Genomic DNA, 23468 nt, shown 5'->3' with positions numbered 1-23468 from the left:
ATTTATTGCTCTTTTGTGTAATTGTATTTTCAAGTTTATTCTGACAAGTATGTGAAAACACTTTGAAGCGTTATGTAATAGTTGTTATTACATTATTGTAAATCACTTCATACGTTAATGCACAGATGTGTGTTGTAATCTTTAAAAAATCATAATAAATATATTTTAATGGATGACTTCCATGGACTAGTAGCCTACACTAAAGTCGAAAGAGCATGTGGGGGGCAACTCAATTCAGCAGTTTGTCTCGAACGAGTTGTCTCCCTTGCCGAGTGGAAAGCTCTTGTCTGACGGATAAACTTAACTGCCGGTCACAAATTTAGCTGACTGATGAAGGCGAGTGTTCACGTTTTGTTTGGAAAACGGCTAGAATACACATAAATCTGAACAAAAATAATACTAATAGTTCACTAAATTATAACTTTTTTCAGGCTCAAACTTGTCAATTAATTCATGTTTGTAACACCAAATAACTGAGTTTCTCTTTTACACGCGTCAATCATGAGATGTGATGATGACATATGATGATATGAATGAACGCGATATGATGTGTATGGTTTATTAGTATTGGTATGATCCCTGGATCCGCGTTCAGAAGTACCGAAAGAGACACCACACGCCAGCTACAAACAGTTGTGTTATAAATAGGTCAGGGAAAATCCGGGTATAAACTGATCAGCTGGAATTAATGCATGTCGTAAGACGCGACTGATCGGGTGGTCAGGTTGCTGGTCATGTTGACTTGGGTGGTTCATGTCGTATTTCGATCGCGAAGATAGATGCTTTGTGATATCAATGATGCTCGTGATATCAATCACAAAATTGTCTGGTCCAGACCGGTTATTTCCAGATTGCCCTTGGATAGTTTGATTGACATTCTTGAAGTTAGAGAGTAAAAATAAAATGAAGCATATATGTTTATGGAAACGTCTTGTTGGCTGAAAGAATCCATGTCACTCTATGATGTAAACAAGAAATTGGGCGGTAGGGTAGCCTAGTGGTTAAAGTGTTCGCTCGTCATGTCGAAGGCCCCGGTTCGATTCCTCACACGGATACATTGTGTGAAAGTCGTGTTCCCCAATGCTGGAATACTGAGAGCGGCGTAAATTCATATTCATTCACGCACTCACGATGTCAGGTGGTCGTCGTAAAGCTGGAAACTGTCAATTAGTGCGGTGTTGCACAAAATCTTAAAAAAAACCTTCACATATTGTATCTTTGTGTAAGGATTTCCTCTGGGGTCAGAGAGAAACGCTTTTCCCACTGGGCATAGAGACGGAAGGTCGATGGTTAGATTCTCGGCAGCGTTTCACCTCATCTCACCAAACCCCTTTTCATCTCACCCCCATCAAACTCCATTTCACCTTACCTCATCAAAGTCCATTTCATCTCATATTACCAAACCCCTCTTCTGACCCCTCCAAAACTCCACTGATCATCAAAGAATAATTATTCAAAGAACACACAAATGGTATAAATGTATTATATAAAATACTAGTTTAATTACATTAACGTGTCTGTAATTACACGCATTGCTGACCAAAATTTTTTTTCTTCTAAACGATTTTGATTACTAGTACATGTATTTCGAGAAGATAATGATTACTTTTATCTCTGATAGTGTCATTCGCCATGTGTTTCTGAAGTCACAGTGTGAGAGGCTTGCGAGAAACGTGCCCTCGATAATCCATTTACGGTAATGGATGAAAGAGGGTAAGAGTTGCACTTCCGTTACATGCGCAGTAGTTGCTTCCTCTTACACCAACATGTCGAAGAGAGGTGAGGAAATGAAAACACTCGCTTCAAAATCCGTCGGAAATCGCTAATAATCGGGAATATCCATCCCATCAACTTATGTTTTTGAATAAAACAAACATCATGTTAATGAATAATAATTGTGTAAGGGTGGTAGTTAGGGAACGATCACCCAGTATACCTGTTAATATTATCCGACTTGCTCCACCAAGACCTGTATAAGTTAAGGATGAAAACAAATTTCACCTTCACAAATAGACAGCATGCATTTGTTCCTCATGTGTAACAAATGCATTTCAGGAGAGTCACCTAGGTAATAAATGATTAAGGCCGATAATACACATTTGCACTCAGTTCGTCTGAAACAAACTCGTGTAGGCAACATGAGAAAGTTGCAATAACTTGTTCACAGTTATTTTAGTTCCCCCTATGTGCGTGTTAGATGTGGATAAGGTTAATTTCAGGATAGTGTCCTGTTCACATTTTTTCCGAGATTGTTATAGCTGCTTTATTCATACATTTCTAAATCTCCACAATTGACTTGGGAATGGTCTAAATATAAGCATGATCAGTGTACTGTATTGCTTGTTACTGAGATAGAGGGGGTTCTGGGTAGGGGGTGTTGTCATCAGAAACCTTGAAATATTGTCAAATTGCATTTTACTTTTAATATCATCAAATGATTGAATGCCATTTGATCTATAGGGCCACATTACATGCACTCCCTTAGTGTTTGAATCATGGTCATTGTTTAAATCTAGTTACCCTGTAGTGATAATTGGTCTTTCAGTACTACACCTGGTCCTATGAATCTCCACTCTGATCAAAATCTTTGATCTGTCCCATATTTAACTGAAGGTGATGCCCTTCAAAATGGTGGTCAAAATCCAACCCTGTATTTTAGTATTGTTGTTACATCCCTATACCATTTGCTGATTTGTCACGTGCATCAATGGTATTTGACAGTGTATAATAATGTAATCATATATTTCAGGTAGAGGAGGTTCCTCCGGGGGGAAGTTCCGAATCTCCCTCGGTCTGCCCGTCGGGGCAGTCATCAACTGTGCTGACAACACAGGTGAAAATCGATTTTTGCTTTGCTTTCATAAAGACAAACTTAATGAATTTATCTAGGACTCCACTTTTCATGTTTGAGTGGAATGATAGATAGCTATCAGCTAAGTAACTTGCCTGCCTCGTACAATTGTTTGAAATAGGAAAAAAAATGCTTTGGGCAAATGCATCATATTTTCTCTTGTGAATGTGCCATGAAATGTATATTAACTAAAGCCCTATTACAAAGAGATATATAGAATATGAATTATATGGCACCTTCAGTTTAACACAAGAATATTTAACTTTGGAATTCTTGCAATACTGTTTTGACAGACTAAACTAAACATTGTGTTGATCTGTCTGAATGATGGTTTGACAGGCGCCAAGAACTTGTATGTTATTGCTGTCCATGGCATCAAGGGACGTTTGAACAGATTGCCAGCTGCTGGCTCCGGAGACATGTTTGTTGCAACTGTCAAAAAGGGAAAGCCAGAGTTGAGGAAGAAGGGTGTGTTCTGTTTGTCTTATTGGACTATTAAATGACAAATTGAAAATGACAAACAATCTGCATCTGTTGTATGTTTCAGATGGCTTTCACTTGCATAACCTGTGACACATTGTGCTATTGTGTCATTTTTGTGATATGTCTTCAGTCTAATAATGTTCAATGTACACTTCAAAAGTAATAATGACATTATGGTGATGCACGAGGTGGTGATTCAGTGCTTATACATTTCTTCACAGGGTTTCCTGGACTACAGTTTTGTACTGTCTCCTGTACTCTGGTTTAAAATTGCAGATTCAGCATCATGTAGCATCCACTGAAAATCTGACTGTCAAAAATGTTGAATATTTTACATTATCACATGGAATTAAGACTCTAAGTGTAGTATATATGTGGAGACACATCCAAGTCATAATGAAATATGATGTTTAGGAGACAACACAAATCATTGTTAGAGTGCTTTTGCTTTGATTGCATCTTGTGTCCATGTATTGTCTTTTTTTTTTTTTTTTTTGACAAATTTGAGTCTCCAGAATCTGCTTTAAAAGCTTTGCCCCCGTTTATTTTGTTTACTGTACTGAAGGACTAACATTGATATTTCTTTTCAGTTATGCCAGCAGTGGTCATCCGGCAACGAAAACCATTCCGAAGGAAGGATGGTGTCTTCATCTACTTTGAAGACAATGCAGGAGTTATTGTCAACCCAAAGGGTGAAATGAAAGGTAGCAAAATTGGTCGTTTTTAAGATACAGGATCTATAGACGTATTTATAGCGTATATTTTAATATCAAAGTCAACTGTGTACTTAACATGTTTTTGAATTTCGTATGTTTGGAACCAAACAAAGTTTGGTTATATAACACTAAAGTCCCTTTAAGGATAGCCAAGGCTACAATGAGCTTTATAGAATTAGGCTGGGGATTGGGTTATTCAATTTTGTAACATTATTGCCAAGGATGTTATTCACATTTCAGTAACTTGTTTGCCTGGTCCTGATAAGATTATATATATGTGGTTGTATGTTACTGGCATCATGCAATACAAGTGACACACTTAGGACTTTAACATAACTGAACATTGACAGCTGCTCTAAAGCGTAATTGACTCCCTTTGACCTTTGAATGAATGAAATTTTGCATTTAGACCTTTGTTTATAATTGTTCCTAGATATGGATCACTGTAAACATTTTTGATTGAGACAGATGGCAGGACATTTTAATGGTTATTAGCTTTCCACTGGAAATGTTATTATTTTATGACATAATTTGAAAAATGTTTTAAGTAGAATCTCGATGTTAATCAATGTCTTTGATAAATGAACTTTTTTTTGAATCTCTATAGCACATTGATCAACTTGGGTTGTATGCTCAATTTTGCTGGGAGCTTCCACTTCAGGGAGTTTGTGTCTACAGTACATGATGTTAGCCTTGAATGAGATAGCTCAAGATACAGGTTGAAACATTTTACTGTTTGTGTTTTGACTTTTGTTTGGTGGAATTGTTGTTTAAATAGCGTTTCTCTCTTTAATAGGTTCCGCCATCACTGGACCAGTTGCAAAAGAATGTGCAGACCTTTGGCCCCGTATTGCATCAAACGCAAGCTCCATTTCCTAAGTGTAACTAAGGGGGCAAATAAAGGGGTCTGTTTATGTGTTGTTTTGTGTATCATGAAATTGTTGCCTATCCAAAGCATCGACCATCTGCATCTGAGAACAGAATAATACACATTTGTTCGAGGGATGTCATGATTGTGAATAGGTGTAATATTTATGTCAAGCTGAAAATACAATATAAACAAACTGTATGGATAACAACTTGTTTTTATGAGTGCGAAGTTGTTATCCATAGTGTTTTTTCAGTTTATAGTTCTTAACTTGCAATATTAGACCCAAAGAAATTTGGTTACTAGTACTCACTGTCTGAAGGCTGGGCTGTGTCTGGCAGTATGCAGCCAGCATTTATAAACTGTCGGAAGGCCTGACCAATTTTATTTCTTGTGTTACAGATCTGCCTGCCAAATATTTTCAAGTATGAGAAAAAACAATAAAAATTAATTTTCCCGCTCAAAAAACAAAATCCCACTGTTTTAATTGGCCAAAAAAGTAAACTTAAAAGTAAAATATTTTTTAGATTTTTTTTTTGCACTCATATACTTCATAAATTGCCCAAAGTAAAATACTTTTGAGTACTTGGAAGGAATATTACATGTGTACATGATTGGTGATTTTATTTCTTGGTGACCACTGTTGGTTGACATAGTGTCACTGCACTCTGAATCAGAACAGCAGAAAAGAACATTATTCGTTGGTGGAAAGCATTCTCCAGACCAGTCACATTTAGTGTTAGATAAGTGGGTAGGTTGAACTGTCAAAGTTAGTTTGATTGATCATGTCCTATACAGACATCATCTAGCTACCACAGATGTAAATTACTTTTAGAATATTTCCCATAGTAAATGACACGGTCACATATATACCCTTGGAAAATGTATTGGTACACTGCTGACTATGAAATATGTTGTAAGCCTGCCATGTAACTAGCAAGCAGCAGACAGGCGCTATCATACGCTGCCCAAGTGAGAAAAAGAAAGGTTCTAATTTAAGTAGTTCTAATATATGTGAATTAGGCTTGCCATGAGACAGATAACATTTCACAAACTCGCAAGTCAACAGTACAAGGGCTAGCAGAACGTCGGCTTTCTTGTGGGTGTCTTGTGTAATGATTTATGATGTCTAAAGCATTGAGAAGAGTTTTGCGGAAGAGATTATGACTGCTATTTGGCAACCTGCAGACCATACCTTAAACCAACAATGAAATACAAAAATGTTGCATCTTTTATTCTTTGAGACTCATGACATTGCTATGACAGCATAAAGTTGTACTTTCACCATAAATACACAGATTACTCCAGGTTTGTGAAGGAGGTAACAAACTATTCGAGACAGCTCATATACAATATTCTGTATGTACAACTAATGTAACAATTAATCTCAAGCAAATACGACACACTGGTTAATGAGCCTCAGTTCTGAATAATAATTTACAATTCAGTACTTGGCAACCTGGTAGAATGTACCAGTTAACATAAAGTAACATACACCACAAAATAAATGTGCTGAATATATGGAAAAATACCCCCAAATCTCAATTTTGACACTGATGTACAAAATATCAATTTAAGGTGTCTGGTCTTAAATTACTCCATGCACATTCACTTGTTATTAATTGTTCACTTCTAGTAACTAGATATCACAACTGTTCTGGTTAAAAGGATAGAGCGCATGCCATTGAACACACATAGCAGGAGATCTGGAGACTATTTTATTAATATGTTTTTATTTTCTATGTTCTTACACTGCTTTTAGCAGTATTCCAGCAATATCAGAAACTGGAAACTGTAAATAGCTTCACGCACTGTACCCATATGGGGAATCAAACCCAGGTTGTTAGCGTGATGAGCCAATGCCTACCCCACAACACTGATGAAAGCAGATCTCTAAACTATACAGTACATTCTTCAAAATATATACATATCTCACTTGTGTTCATATACAAAAAGTGTGAAATACTTTAGAAGGCTCTGTATATATAACCTGTCATTACATACAGTATACATACTCCACTAAACAATTCCTAACGGTCGTGTTGTGGATGTTGAGATTGGCCGTCATCAAACACTGGTTTCTCATGGCAGAGTTGTTCCCAGTGTCCTCATTATCACAAACTACCTGCCACTGGTCAGATCAAATTAGGAGGAGTGAAGGAATTTGTTTTCTAATATCATTAGAATACAGATGACCTGCACCGAAACATCACACTCATTGCACTAAAGAAACTGTCTACAGCACTGGTACTTGCTTCTCCATGACCTATAGTTCTTCTGAAATGCCTCTCAAAGAAGTTAAACATTTAACACACTGAAGAACGTAAAGCTCAACTTCTCAAATACATATTTGTTCTCCAAGACTTACATCCTTTTTTAAATTGACATGCCTTGCATTTCTGTTTTCCTGAGACCAGCTACAAATAGCTTCTTTTCCACCTCTTGAATAGATTGTGCATAAGCTAAGAAACAGGAAGTGAAAAAAAAACAACACAGCAAAATCCTGGTATGAATGCAGACTTAGTTTGAAATAATACAAACAGAAAACCCCCCAGTAAAACAAAAAAAAAGGCTGAGCTTTTTTACGGTCAGACAATTTACAGATTAACATGAATTAACAAACTGAAAACTGATCCGCACATAATCTCTGTATTAGCAGAGTTGATTTTGAGGTAGTGAGTGTGAAGTTTTCCTTACAAAATGACAAGGTTTTAAGAGAGCATGTAAACATAATTGTTCACTGACCATGGGCAGATTTCCTTTGTGCAACCAATCTGAACATCCTGAGAGTTTTAACAAGGGGGAATCTTTAATAACACCTCAGCACCATCAATGAAACAAAATGTCCCAGTTTCAGTTTCTTTCAAACTAACAATGGTAGAACCTACAATAGACAGAAAAAATCTCACCATACGTTAACAGATTCCCCCTTGTTACCTGTAGGACCATTAAGATAATCCACAACCTTCATCGTTATGAGAGGTAGTGAACTTGATCGGTCCCAGTAGTACATCTTGCAGAACCTACTGACAGCTCAATTGCCAAACTCTCTGAAGAATATCAAATAGTGTTTTTACAGGAATGATAGTTCTGACTCGGTACAAGCTTATCAAACCAAATATTACCATAATGCATTTTTTCACATACATAAAGTAAACTGAAAAAATACAGTTTCATGAAAATCATTTGGTCTAATCATTTGGACTTGGCACTGAATCCTTAAAAGTTCTTATGTCAATGACTCCAGAAGCACTAAATGATGTTCTTGAAAGTTGCAAGAGCAGTCAGAGAAGGATCTGCAAGATGATTATGAAGATCAGGTGACTCTTAGGTCCATGGACCATGCAGGAGGCCTGTTGTCATACATTTGCTCTGAGAAAGTTCGGCCAGCCTCCTCATTTGATGAAGATGCTCCACCATCACTTGTTTGGGCCGACTTCTCGCCTTCTTGTGACCTTGAGACAAGGTCAGCTGCATCAATATCAGAGCTGAATGGGTTTTCTAGGAGTTTCAACACCCGTTTCACTTCAGAGTAGTCTCCCTTTTCAGCTGCAGCTATTGCATTCTGGGCTATGTAGTTGCGCAGGACGATTCTGGACAATAAAAGATTGAAAAGAAAAACAATCATTGGATGAATATTATATACTATGTGATATATTTATTATGTACAGTTGCATAAAAATCATTTTGATGGAAAACACATTGTGCCTTAAATATTCCACTCAGATGTTTCTTTCATTAGTGCATTGTTGGAAATGATTTGACATAACATCATAAACTGTTGTGACATTGGGATAGATAAAACAGTTGGTTCAGACTGAGAGGGAGAGAGTGTACATGGTTTTATGCAGCTTTTAGCAAACATTCCAACAGTAGAAAAGGGCTTCAATCATTGTACCCATAATGAAAATCGAACTTGGGTCTTCAACATGATGTATTAAAACAAACCATGGATGTAAACATTTACCTTTCCTATGCAAATTGTGTGGCAGGTGCTTCTGTCAATGCTGGACAAGCAAACCCTTCTCACGGACACCTGATGTTATCACCGATTTTGAGTGGACCATTCATATTGATTTCAGTGTTATTATGTCTTTTATCTGGGAGTCCTGGGTAGCCTAGTGGTTAAGGCATTTGCCTGTCATGCTGAAGGCCTGGATTTGATTCCACACATGGGTAGACTGTATGAAGCCCATTTCTGGTGTCCCTTGTCGTGATATTGCTGAAATATTGCTGACAGCAGAGAAAAACCAAACTCACATGCTTTGAGAATTAACCAACTGAAAACCATTTATGATTATCTGTCACCCACTAACCAACCAGTAAGTTTGTTGCAGAGGGTTAAGACTTGACACTCTCCTGCCTCACCTTGGGTTGTTGCTGTTCATAAGTTCCACCCTTCTCTGGTTGACTGCCTCCACATCCCGTTCCCCTGCCACCTCCTTTGTAAGACGCCCCATGTACTTAGTCAGCCATTGAGTCCAGGCTTCTCTGTCCCTTCCTGTCTTTATCTCCTGAGTCAGATCCTGTCAAAAGTTCAAACTCTCAATTCCAGAACATCTGCTGTTAACAGGGTAATAACTGTGAAAAATGGGTGACTGCTCAGTGTTATCTCAGGCAAGGGATTCTCTTTAAAAGTCTTTTGTCATACACACATAATGATTGTCATGTTACTGAATGGTTTTACTGTCATACAGATGAGCCATGTTACCAAGAGATTTGCACATTCTCATACAGCATTAGCCTGATGACTCCAAAAATGACAAACTGAATTAAATACATTATTTCATTCGATTAAGTCGTCTTCTCTGCAATTTGTCTCCTGCAGCGGGATTTGAATGAAGAAATAGAAATATTTGGAGAATGTTTTTTTTCCAAGTCTGTCCATTACTGAATGCCTAAGCTAAGAGGGGCAGCAGGCCTAGGTAAGACTGACTCACCATCACAACTAGAAGTGTCACCTTCATCATTAGAAGATGGCCTGGGTTAGACTGACTCACCATCACAACTAGAAGTGTCACCTTCATCATTAGAAGATGGCCTGGGTTAGACTGACTCACCATCAGAAACTACAGGTCTCACCTTCATCATTAGAAGAAGACTTGGATTAGACTGACTCACATCACAACTAGAGGTGTCATCTTCACCATGGGCAGCAGGCCTGGATTAGACTGACTCACCATCACAACAGGACTCCTTCTTGACTAGAAGACTGACCATAAAAACACAAAGGATTCATTTTCATCATGGGAAGCTGGCCAGGGTTAGACTGACTCACCATGGCAAGTAAAGGACTCACTATCACAACTAGAGGACTCACCTTCATCTTTTCCTGTTTCTGCATCTTCTCCAGCTCCCTGGTAAAAGACAGGAAGCCACGACCAAGCATTGGCAGCAGGCCAGGGTTAGACTGACCCAACACGAGGAGCATCTGCAGCTGTCTAGAATAATCAGGAACAATAACTGAGGCATCAAGGACATGTCCCACAGAAAGAGAATACAACAAGGGGAAAATTCTCAACTGCTTCACATCGCATGCTTCACAACATCATCACATTTCTCATTTCCTTTGTGGAGTATCCGCTTAGATTGTCATATCATGTCATAGCTTTGGGACAGTTCATTTACGTTGTCATCCATTGTTAATGACATTATATATACATGTCATCCAATATATTCACATTTTCCAATACTGACTTACCAAAAGCATTAACCTTGAAACTTGGTGGTTGAAGTGAAGACACCAGGTAACAAAATCATATTTCGAAGCATTGCTGTGCAGAACATCGATTTGTCTAACTTACGGTTGTCTTGAAGTGAATGCTTCACTTCTGCATAGCGGTACTCTATATTTAGTCATAACTTTTTAGTTGTTTCCAACCTTGGTTAAACCAAAGCACACAGATACGTCCCTTCAACATCTACATTATAATGTTTGAAATTTATTTCCAAATGAATCAAAGTTTAATCCAATTCACACTTGGGAAAGTTCTGAGTTCTTTTAATACCAAATCTGAGTGGGTTTAGTTTTACGCCGTACTCAGCAATATCACAGCTATATGGTGGCGATCTGTAAATACTTGAGTCTGGACCAAACAATCCAGGGATCAACAGCATGAACATGGATCTATGCAAATGGGATATAACGACATGTGTCAACCAAGTCGGCATGCCTGTCCACCTGATCCCATTAGCTGCCTTTTACAGCAGTGTGGGTTACTGAAGATTAACTCTAACCCATATCTTCATGGATTTACAAGAAATCTGACCTTGAGTCCATCTGTGTCTCATTGGCCTTCCTGAGCTCCTCTACAGAGTTGCACTGTGTCAGGAGGTAGTCAGTGACATCCTGAAGATCTTGTTCTGCTGTGGCACTGCCAGGCAGAGACACCTGACTCAGACAGCGGAAACTGTTGGTGAAATCGCAGCTGGTGGATTGCATGGTGTCCATCAGGGACTTCACAAGATCCCTGTCGGTAAAGTAAGAGTTTGTGTTAGTCTAATGTCACTTTGAACAGTAGTTGACATTAAAGTGTGAGATACATGGGGAAAATGCCTATATGATGTAGGTTTTATCATTCACTCATTTGTGGCAACCCTCTAGTATGGGTAGGAAACATAATCCACACAATGCAGCACTTGAATTTAGCGTAGTTTTATGCTGCCTTTAGAAATATTCAAGCAATATCACAACAAGGTTTCCAGAAATAGGCTTCATCCATGTTGGGAATAGAAATCGAGTCTTTGGTGTCACAAGCAAAAGCTTTAAGAACTAAGCAGCCCCACCTCTCCCACAGCATTTGAAAACATAATTACAGGTTCCTGTATAACTAAGGAGTCACAGAGTAGCCTGAAGGTTAAAGCGTTAGCTTGTCTTGCTGCAGACCCAAGTTCTATTTCCCACATGGGTACAATGTGTGAAGCCCATTTTTGGTGTCCACACCATGATATTGCTGGAATATTGCTAAGAATGGTGTAAAATCATACTCAATCATTCACCTCTATATACCTAAGGGACACAACTCTGTACAGTCACGATAAAAAACATGCTGGAGACTGATGAAACATATGAGAGAGTCTAGTGCCATCAAAATGCAAAAAATTCAGGAGCCCGGTCTCAATCCATATAGCAATCATAGCCCCATGACTGTTGTATATCTGTGATTAAGTCTGGGAGTTAAGATTTTTTTAGGGCTATGACTGCCAGTGTAGAAGGTCCTTCATTTGAATTTGGCATTTTCTATATCATCATTTCCTGTAATTAAATTGCTCTAAATTTATTTCCATTCAGACACACACTATTGCAAATGGCATTATTATTATTTTCAAACTTACCCATCTTCTGGTAATTCCTTTCTTAGGCCTAGCTAAAAGAAAAAAACATCGAGCAGTATTAATATCCAGCATCGATAAAAGCATTTAATATTTGGAAACACAAAAATGACTGTACACGTGATCCTAAAGTTGAAAAAATATGAGATATATTGACACTTTTCATCTATCGAAATGAAACAAAAGTTGACAACCACAGCACACACATTCCGTCATTAAACATGATGAGGAAATCACACCTTAAGCAACTTGAAGCTTAATTTTATCCAGAATCATTAACAAATTATCAATCGGTTGTTGAAAAATATCTGACAAGTAACTTTGTGCAAAACTGAAAAAAAAATACCATTTGAATCGTTTCCATGGAAATAAGGAAAAATATAAATGCCATATTTCTGTAAACAGCAAAAGGCACCACTTCAAGATCTGTCTCATATATCTGCCAAGATCTGTTGAAAGATATCAAATGCTTTTCGAGTTGTGCTCCGGAAACGAAGCCAATCCCTCGCTTTTGAGACTAAGTCCGAATTGTTTCCATGGAAAACAGGAAAAAATAGAAATGCCAAAACTTTGTAAATAGCAAAAGGCACCACTTTGTGGTCTGTCTCACAGAAAAGAAGCCCATCCCTCCTTTTTGAGATTAAGTCAGAATTGTTTCTGTGGAAACTGGGAAAATGATAAATCACCAAAACCTGTAAATAGCAAAAGGCACCACTTTGGGGTCTGCCATACATATCTACCAAGTTTTACTGACAGATATTAAGAATTTTTTTAGTTCTGCCTCGGAAATGAAACACAGCTCTCACGTTTGAGACAAAAGTGAAAAAACGTTTCCATGGATACCAAGAAAATAATAAATCACAAAACCGGTAGATAGCAAAAGGCACCACTTTGGGTTCCGATTGATATATCTACCAAGTTTTGCAGATAAATATTGAACAGTTTTTGAGTTCTGCTCTGGAAACAAAGCCCTTCCCTCCATTTTGAGAAAAATTCCGAAACTTTTCCATGGAAACTGAGAAAATAATAAATCACAAAAACCTGGAAATAGCAAAAGGCAACACTTCAGGTTCTGATTGATATATCTACCAAGTTTGGCAGAAAAATATTGAACGATGTTTTAGTTCTGCTCCAGAAATGAGGCCCACCCCACCATCAGACTAACACCAAAATGTTCCATGGAAAAACTAAAAAAATGAAAATGCTAAAAATTTGTAAATAGCAAAAGGCACAACCATAGGTTCAGATTATTATATCTATCAATTTTGGTCTAAAAATATTGAACGGTTTTGGAGTTATGCTACAGAAACAAAATGATTACGGACGGACGGATGGACAGACGAGGAGTCGACTATATGCTGGGGGATAAAAAATCATTTAAATAATTATTATCAACCACACTTCTGATTACTGACCTCTTTAACCATTCCTACTGATCATACCCCAATATATCTAGTTGTAGGATGGGTACCCAGGAGGATAGATTGTTATTCAGAGTGAATCAAAGATTCAGATTAAATTTCCTTTACCCACTGATGTCAGTTTTATATGCATTGAATTGAACTCTCCCTGATGTGAAAGCCAAGAGGAAATGGGCTAAAACTGGTCTTCAACAACCCATACTTGTTGTAAGAGGACTTATGACCAGGCTCACGAACTTGGCTGACACGTCATCACTTGGTTTAGAACTGATTATTTACAGACAGCTCCCATGTACCTGGAATACTGCTGGGTGCAACCTTAAACAGCATATAGTACTTCTGGTAACAACAATGTTTTATACCTTTTCGAATGGTCTCATGGTTGTCAGTTCACAGTATGGAACCGATAATTCTTGCAGGCAAGACAAGTTTCCAATGTAACCTTCCTCACATAAGAAAGCTGTTATTGTCAACAGTTGTGACAGCAAAGCATGGTTGTACACTTGGCCTGGTTTAGTAAAGTCACATTTGGCAGTCATGCAATATTTGGAACCAGAACTGGTTCTTGTATATGTGCTTGTCACCAGAAATTTGATACTAAAGTAAACTGGGCATCAGGCAAAGGTAAGTAACCAGCTAAGTACCAGAAGCAGTGCCTCGTAAGACTTACAGGACTTGATCTGACCCTGTATATTGCAACTGCATCATCCCAGTCCAACACACTCACCTTCTTCCTCATCTTCATCTTGTAGTAGTCAGCATACACTTCATCAAACAACTCCAATGCAGGCTGGGTAACAGAGAGAGGAATGGCATCCTGTATAGCTTCTGCAAGCTTCCCACAATTCCATTTGCAGATTTCAGGTTGTTTCTCGTATGTGTATCTCCCACCATCATCTGCACAGACAACGGGTGAGTGAGTTTAGTTTTATGTCACATTCAGCAATATGCCATCTGTATGGTGATAGTATGTAAATAATTAAGTGATCAACAGAATGAGCATCAATCTACACATGTGTCATACGTGAGTCTGACCACTCTGTGTCGTTAGTCACCTTTTATGGCAAGCATGGGTTACTGAAGATCAATTTCAATTTCAGTGGAATATTTTTGACACTGAGAACAAATATCAACTTTTTCAAGAAAAATGTATTTTTCACTGAGATGTGCAGGAACGCACATGTGCAATTTCCAAATAATCATCTGTCTATTTACATTCACCCAATGGAGAAGTAAGAATATACTTCAGAAAGTCATATTCCTCATGATAAAGAAGTTGACACCCATAAATTCTTGCCTTAATGTGTTAATGTGTATCACTTCTAAATGCTGTTCAGAAACTCCATGTTTGCCAATTTTTCACGTGGCATGTAAGGCTAAATAAGAAAAGTGAAATGTTTCTCGAACATTGGTACGTCACTCTTATTTGTGTACGTAACAATTTTGTACTGCCATTTATAAAAACTAATTTTGACTTGCCCGCGCCCCGGTCACTCATTTGTCCACCAAAGGAATGAGTGTCTGTAAGAACGAGTGTGACTGAATCTACAACTCACTAACAAGTGCTAAACTTTCCAAACTTTATTTCTGAGAAATAAAAAAAAACGTGTTACTCCCTCATCCTTTTTTTTCTATCAAAAAAAAAAAAAAAAAAAATAAAAACTTCCTACTGCAATTGTCATTTTTGAAAAAAATGTGCCTGAGAAAGATTTAATTTTTTTGTGCAGCCTAAGATAATGGGTGATTCAGAAAAAACACTAGATTGTTGAGGTGAATGTGATATGAACACATTATACTGAAAGAATACATAATTGATTTTTTGTCACAGATGGTCATAAATAATAACAACTAATGCATGCATTAATACAGGGCAGGGATACATGATTATGATGTCCTGTTATCAGATTAGCAATATACTTCTAATTATTTATAATGTACTTCTAATTATTTATAGTATGATCACATATTACCTTACTTTTCACACTTGTTATGCTGTAGGTATCTTGAAATTATGACACATACAGTCCTTGCAAGTTTTGTTCGGAACTGCAGTCTATGAGGGAAGAGGTTTACTCTGCATCAAAAACACAGACTGGTTCCCACATATGTATCAACACCACTTCTTACCTGAGCCGTTACAGACGAAGTTAGGATCAAAACTGTCCATGAAGCCATACGGTCCGTAATCTATGGTGAGTCCAACAATGCTCATGTTGTCTGTATTCAACACACTGGAACACAAAGATACTTTCATTGTTCACTTCACAGATCCATCCCTAGTCACATAATCGGGGGCGATGGGGTAGCCTAGTGGTTAAAGCATTCGCTCGTCACGCTGAAGACCTGGGTTCGATTCCCCACATGGGTACAATGTGTGAGGCCCATTTTCTGGTGTCCCCCGCCGTGATATCGCTGGAATATTGCTAAAAGCGGCGTAAAACCAAACTCAATCACTCACTCAATCACTCACTCAATCACTCGCATCATCAGGTCTTATGATACTTTTTAGTGAAAGTGGACTGTTTAAATTCTTGTGCTGTTTGAATAGTACATTGATTTCAAGTCATATAGGACTTGTGAAGATCTGGGTTAGAATTGATCTTCAGAAACCAATCCTTATTTTAAGAGGTGACAAACGAGATCATGTGGTCATGCTTGCTGACTTGGCTGACACATGCCATTATATCCCACTTGTGTAGATTGATGCTCATGCTGTTGATCCCGTGACTGTCAGATCCAGAATTGATTATTTACAGACCACCACCATATAGCTGTAATACTGCCGAGGGCATCATAAAACTAAACGTCATTGTATTCCACATCAGCAGATGAATGTTCATTCTGTGGATCACTAGACTGTCGGGTCCAGATTTGAATATTTACAAGCTGCTGCGATTTCACCCTCAATCATAGCAGATATAACACACTCACTCACACAAGTCATACAGCTGACAGTTCCAAACATGATTTTCTCATTTATAGAGTTTCAAAGGCTGTTTAATCTTTACAATAAGCCTGAAACTCATCCATGACACCACCCCAAACACTGCCACTAGTCCAAATGTACAGAAGTATACAGTGGAGAAACTCACCCATGACACAACCTCAAACACTGCCACTAGTCTCGGTGTACAGAAATGTACAGTGGAGAAACTCACTAATTACACCACCCCAAACTCTGCCACTAGTCTGGGTGTACAGATCTGTACTGTGAAGAAACTCACCCATGACACCACCCAAAACACTGCCATTAGTCTAGGGGTAAAGAAGTGTGCAGTGGAGAAACTCACCCATGACACCACCCTACACACTGCCATCAGTCAAGGTGTATGGAAGTGTACTGTGGAGAAACCCACAAATGGCACCACCCCACACACTGTCACTAGTCTAGGTGTACAGAGGTGTACAGTGAAGAAACTCACCCATGACACCACCCTACACACTGCCATTCGGCCACTAGTCTGGCTGTACGCCTCACCACCTCTTTGAAGAACTCGAGGTACATTGTCTGTTTGTCTGCATTGTGAGCATCCCAGATCTGAAGAGATACATATTGTTATGTCAGATTAGAAATATATATTTACAAATTTAACAAGCATAATAACTGAGCAAATGTAAACAGTCCTCAAAATGTTTATGATGTGTTTACTTGGCAACTTGTGTCTTAAAAGTCACATGCAACCATAAAATCAAACACAACTAAAACATGGTTATCACTTGTTCATGATATATAAAATGCATTAGTGATTGTGAGTTCAGTCTTGAACTCTTATAGCTATAGCACAAGGACAGTCTAGTGTTGATAATAATAGTTCAAGGCACACTACTTTCCAGTTGTAGATTAAATGTTTCTCAATTAGACAATAAAGCATAAATTCTGAAAAGTCATTTCAATTGCAAGCAGAAACAACACAACTACCACAAATGGTAACTGATTAAATTTGCATGTCCAGTCATAATGCACTAATATTCGCCTTATCAATATGTTGTGAAAAGGGACCAAGTACCTCAGTATAAAATGTCTTGATGGTGTAGCTCAACATCTGATGCAGCAATTCTGTCTTGCCAACACTGGGACCTTTCCGACCAGACTCGGGGTCAGTGGGTTTGAAGATTTCAAATGATCCAAACCTGAAATTATTGGCAAAATCAATATGGATGAGTGTGAACTATGGATGATTCGGTTGGTATTTGTTTTTGGGTGTTTTATTTTTGTAAATTCTTTTTAAGCTAGCCTTCGTTGGTCATGTGAAATTACAAGCAACCTAAAACATCAGTTTTCTACATAATGGAACATGCCCACAAACTGCATCAGCAAATTTACCGCTATTGAGGTACAACATCAAGAAGAAAGTGACAATTTGACCATAGAATCTAGATGTAATACTGCTAACATGTTGTATGACAGTACAACCAATCTTTTAGTTTTACCCCCTGTAGAATAGATTATTAAAAAAGAGAGAGATTGCTTTGTGCCATGTATTGCCTATCCATATCACCTCACTGGTTTTATCCAGTAGGCTACGAATGATCACTGTGAAGAATAAAATTGTTTGTCGGTATGAACCATGTGTTCCTCACAAGCCCGATAGTGCAGGCAGAGCATGTGCAGGACATGGTTAGTATGTGAACAGCATGTGCAATGCATGTGCCAGGCAAGGTATTGCCTCCCAGTGGCATCCCAGTTGATTTCAACAGTAAATACCAATTATAAAAATTATATCTAAAGTATCTGTACATCAGTAGAGGACGTAACGTGTACGCGAGACGGTCTCCCGTTACGTGTACATATATATATAAGTTGGATCAAAACCCTGGAGTCAGTTCTGTTTGAAATGTAAACCCTTGGCCTCTAGAAATTGGGTCGGGCCCATCAGCCCTCACCGATTTCCCTCCACTGTTGACTTACATTTTCAAACAAAACCTCGGAGACAGTTTTGATCCTTTACATATGGTGAGTGAGTGAGGCTCTATACTCTGGAAAAGAACACCAGAAATGGTCTCACACACTGTACCCATGTTTGGTTTTTAAACATTAACTTTGGACTTTGTGTGATAAGATAACCGCTAGACTGTCCCACCATCCGTCATCATCTCATCACAAACACAAATTACAACACAAGTGACACTGACCTTAAGAATGTTGGCGCTATTCTAAGGACAATGGTGCATTTCTCTTCTTTAGGATTGCCGTTGTAGAAGATATCCCTGATAACTGTCGAGTCTGACGTCACACAGGTGCCTGCCCGTGTAGTGGGGATACCAAGGTGATGCATTGCCTAGGGATCACAGAACACTTCACATAACCATTGTTAACAAATGTTATCTGTTATATAATACTATCAGAGACACGAGAAGGTTCTTAATATTTAAAATATTTGTATTATAATTATATCAAAAACATAAACTGCTTTCTTTAAACATTACTGTCTGAAATGACTTGATCACTTACATGTGTAGTTAACAACATAAGTTCAAAACATAAACATTGTTCAAAATATCATGAATTGTATTACCATTTTCAGCAATAATCATTCAAAAATAGATCACAATGCAAATGTAGATCACAATGCAATAACAGATTTTAGGTTATAACAGGTTACCTGTTTTTCACGCTGATTACAGAGAAACAATTATTAGTATAAGGGTAACGCTATTTTTCAGGGCATTATCATTTGCAGAAGCCCGAGGTTTTTCATTAACTGCCCGACGAAGGAGGGCAGTTGAAAAGACCGAGGGCTTCTGCAAATCATAATGCCCTGAAAAAAATAGCATTACCGTTATTATAGCTAAAATGAATAGAAGTTTTTATAAAAGAATAATAAAAACAGCGGCATCGGTTTAGAAGCATTTACTGCCAACAACAAAACGACGGAGGTCACTGACACAGATTTTACAAATATAGTCACGTCATAGAACAACAGAGATGACGTCACTATTGAAAGAGACGACATTCGACCTTGACCTTTGCTCATACTACCAGCCACCATTGTTTTCAGTGATCAACAACGTTAGACTTCAAGTCGATATTTTCATTGCTGTATGTTGTCATTTATGGCACAATCGTTATGGATGGCGCAAGCAGGAAAGTGCATAATGGCACAGGCACATGTGACGAATGTGAGCCAGATATATGGTCAATAATGAACCCAAGTTCATTCGAGCCGTAGGTGATTGAACTTCAACAGCTGAGCTACTTATGACGTCACCTAACAACGGGCTTGATAATGGCCCGTCGTCAAGCATTTTGCGGGCGTTATCAAGTTACAGTGGACCACTCATTTCTGATAACGAGCGGTCGTTTTCATGATAATTCTATCCATTTTAGCTATAATACCAAATACAGCATGATGTGATCTCTGTGTCATTAAATATGACTGCATGGTCAACAGTTTCCAATGGTCATAATGTACCTCACTACACAGAAATTCTCGGATAGTGCTCCTGAGCACCTTTCTTCCATCAGCAGTTCTGGAGAAGGGCGTGAGTCCTGATCCCTTGAACTGGATCTCCCATCTCTCATCCTTCTTGTTGATTACTTCACCAAGGTACCTGAACACACATCCATATGCAATGCTGGCATCACAGGGATTGGTAACACAAAAATTGGCATCCACATATATACTGTGATAATATATTCTTTGATGCCAGTTTTTGTGTTAACATGTTAAAAGCTTCTATGATCACAGGTTCAGTACATGTACCATATGTCAACTAATGTCAACGTATTCTCATAGAGGCATTCATGATAGGTCATATCTGGCCTCAAACAAATATCAGCAAAAACAACTGTTTTATCCATATGATCCACATTCTCCATCTGACTTAGAGATCCCATTGTCCAATTTGTGTATATAATTTCTGTTCAATATATTGTCAAAAAACAGTTCTTCAGATTTTTTCTATTGCCTGAACAAATCTTCATATTTCCACTGTGTCTAAAACCTACTGGGGTTATGTAATGGCCTATATCAGAATTAACATGATAAGGTGGCAGGTGTTTGGAGGTCCAACAGTCAAGGCAAGATCTATGTTTACTGTTGGACGCATAACATGTATCCGAGGTGGTCCCTATTTATGCATAGTGACTGCCTAAGAGAGGGTCACTCACAACCATGACTGCCTCTTCACTGACTGGTCAATTCTGCATCAATGTTTGTCACACGAAAACGTGTCTAAAGATATTATTTATGAAAATAATTAAACAGAATTTGCTACAGACATTAGTAGTTGTTCAGGATATTGAATTGCATGAATACATAGTCATTACCTAAATCATACAATACATTGGTACAAGAGTTTACCCACATTGCAGCCCCATCTCCAAGCTGTCCGGCAAAAACGCCAAATTGATGTCCACAATAGCAATGAGCAGCGGGTGTAGACCCCGGTAGCAGCTTGTTTCCACCGAAGTATTCCGCTGTGTCAGGCCTCGTCAGCTCGCTCTCGGGTAGATCCAGAAGCTCCATTGCTGATTTTGAATAGACAACGACTTCTGGGTTGCTAACAGGGGTTGGCTGTACCTTAGAGAAACAGGCGCCTATGACGGGACGAACTCGTTTGTCTTCGCTCGGATCAATCGGCAATTCACGTAGCACTAGGTTATCGAATTTAAGTGTTTCTAAGGTTGCCATTTTGCTGAACCTTCTTACTATAGGAGCAAATACTCTGAAGACTTCGCGTTTCAAATAAACTGGACGAGAGCAATTTTGCAATGACGAAGTACTATTGATACATCTTGCTTCAGCGATGATAGATGGAGTTAGGCGCCTTAACATCGACAGATCGCCTCCCAAAACCTGCCTTTAGTTTCTTGTTCACTGAATATATTGTTGATAATGCAAGTTCATTCCTGAATATATTGCATTATGGCTACACAATGTCTTTAGAAAACTTTCCCAAACAGGTTGTTTTCACCGGAAACGGAAGTACATGCTGTCGCTAACTGTTGCGCTTTTGAGACTTGGCTACTGTCTATGGAATATCAAACTCCTCGCATCGGTAGCGATGTCACGCGCTGGGGTGGAGCTTGGTGAATAACGCTAGGTTAACGTGTAAGTCAGGATATTGTTCGTGCTCGTCATCGCCCGACAGACACCAGAGTAAAACATACCACCTCGTCATATAAAGTGAATATCTATCTAAATTCTACATACTTATATATTATGAATTGTCCTGTCATGGCATGTAGCGTATCATGTTTGTATGATAGTATGGTATAATTACAGAGGACGAGAGAGAGTACGCGAGAAGATGTTAGTCGCGGGAACCAGCTGCTTGTCGGAATCCCTCGACGCTTCCACTGTTGACAATGTTGGCAGGTAGATAATGTCAGTCGATGACAGTTCTTATGAAGAAAGATTCTCGGATTCTTGGTCCTGGACGTTGGTGTTTATAAGCCTCTGCTGTTGTTACACACGCATGTGCTGATGATGCTGGTGGTGTCATGGTCTGTAAAGGTGGTAGCTTTGTTGTTTCGCCCTAGTGTTCTCGGCTTCAGGTACTTGTAAGATGGAATAGCTGGTACTAAACCCCCAACAATATTGTACATGTAAGCAAGTCTGATGTCCTGTCGCCTCTTCTGGAGTGGTGGCAGGTCAAGGCCCCTCAGGATCTTAGTGATACGTCCCGCTTCTCATGATGTGTAGTTGCCGGAGACAAATCTTGTTGCACGGTGCTGGATTGTCTCTAGCCGGCTGATGTGTCCCATCTGGTAGGGATCCCGAACAACACACCCATACCTCATTATTGGTCTTGCCATGGATATGTAGGTTTACTGGATTGAGGGCAGGTTTTCATGTTCCTCCTTAAGAAGCCTAGTGTAGAATTAGCTCCCTTGGCTACGTAGTCAATGCAGGGGCATATGTTTCTATGTGGCATATAGAAGTTCCCGATGTGGAGTTGTTTGTTTCTGTTCAGTTTTATTTTTGCCCACTCAACTTCCCTGTTTCCAACCATGACCAGTTGTTCTTCAGATGTGATCCTATCTTTTACTAGCAAGAACATGCCTCCGCCACTTGAGCCAGTACGTATTTATGGACAACCATGTCACAAATGGCTAACATTTCTTTGTTCATATGTTATAATTAAATTATGAAAAGAAATAGCCTCATAATAATGAAAAGGGGAAAGGCCTATCCTTCCAGTATATTCAGTTTCCTGTTTTGAAATAATCGTTTTCCTTTATGGCCCGTGTGGCTCAAGAGCTGAGAGACGTCTTGCAATAAAACTCGGAAACAAATAAACGTGTAATACTCAGTGAAGCGCAGATCATACTCTGTGAGTTTTCTTTGTTGCAAACTTTAACTGAAATATTAGGTGTGGGACAAAGGGTGGAGATGGCACTGCGTAGGTATAATTAATCAATAAGTTTGTCGCCTCTTGAGTACATGCCACACGTACACCTGGCACACTTCCCCTGTAACAAATAGTGAACTGTGTAAATAGTTTGTTTATTAGGTTTCGAGTTAGATTGTCATTCATCGCTCCGCGATTGAGCCAAACGGACTGTACGTGACATCACAATCAACCTCGTAGTTCAATGTCATCTTTCATCGAAACGGGGAATGCTTTCGTTGCCCTACATTTTACACAAACCATTTACATTCATAAATTATGCGTAGCTGAGTTTAGAAAAGAGAATTATGTAATGAGTGCTACAAATACAATTAATTTGGTATTCACCAATAACCTGACGCTAGTGTTTAGTCAGTGAGACCCTGAGAAGTAGGCTAGTCTTTTTGTGTTGGTGTTGGGAGCAGCATCCCAAAGGAGCGGCCGCAGCGACGTGCTTTAAA

General features: G+C 38.7%; 2 protein-coding genes across 2 annotated transcripts; one reads left to right on the top strand and one right to left on the bottom strand.

The window, feature by feature from the left end:
- Positions 1-1610: 1610 nt before the first annotated feature.
- On the top strand, positions 1611-4964 carry LOC137254678 (large ribosomal subunit protein uL14). Its single transcript, XM_067792523.1, has 5 exons — positions 1611-1779; positions 2750-2833; positions 3191-3319; positions 3925-4038; positions 4847-4964. The coding sequence occupies exons 1-5, from the start codon at positions 1704-1706 to the stop codon at positions 4927-4929; spliced, it is 486 nt and encodes a 161-aa protein (XP_067648624.1). The 5' UTR covers positions 1611-1703; the 3' UTR covers positions 4930-4964.
- Positions 4965-6137: 1173 nt separating this feature from the next.
- LOC137254677 (protein adenylyltransferase SelO, mitochondrial-like) lies at positions 6138-21649 on the bottom strand. The gene is made up of 12 exons (XM_067792522.1): positions 20980-21649; positions 20085-20223; positions 18805-18950; positions 17679-17802; positions 17094-17209; positions 15799-15902; positions 14399-14568; positions 12254-12285; positions 11188-11388; positions 10239-10359; positions 9287-9444; positions 6138-8511 (listed from the first exon to the last, which is right to left on the bottom strand). The coding sequence occupies exons 1-12, from the start codon at positions 21447-21449 to the stop codon at positions 8226-8228; spliced, it is 2067 nt and encodes a 688-aa protein (XP_067648623.1). The 5' UTR covers positions 21450-21649; the 3' UTR covers positions 6138-8225.
- Between the last annotated feature and the right edge of the window lie 1819 nt (positions 21650-23468).

The sequence above is a fragment of the Haliotis asinina genome, chromosome 10 (assembly GCF_037392515.1).
Source record: "Haliotis asinina isolate JCU_RB_2024 chromosome 10, JCU_Hal_asi_v2, whole genome shotgun sequence".
In the NCBI taxonomy this organism is placed as follows: domain Eukaryota; kingdom Metazoa; phylum Mollusca; class Gastropoda; order Lepetellida; family Haliotidae; genus Haliotis; species Haliotis asinina.
The sequence above is the reverse complement of the archived record's forward strand: the minus strand, read 5'-3'. Positions and strand labels throughout refer to the sequence as shown.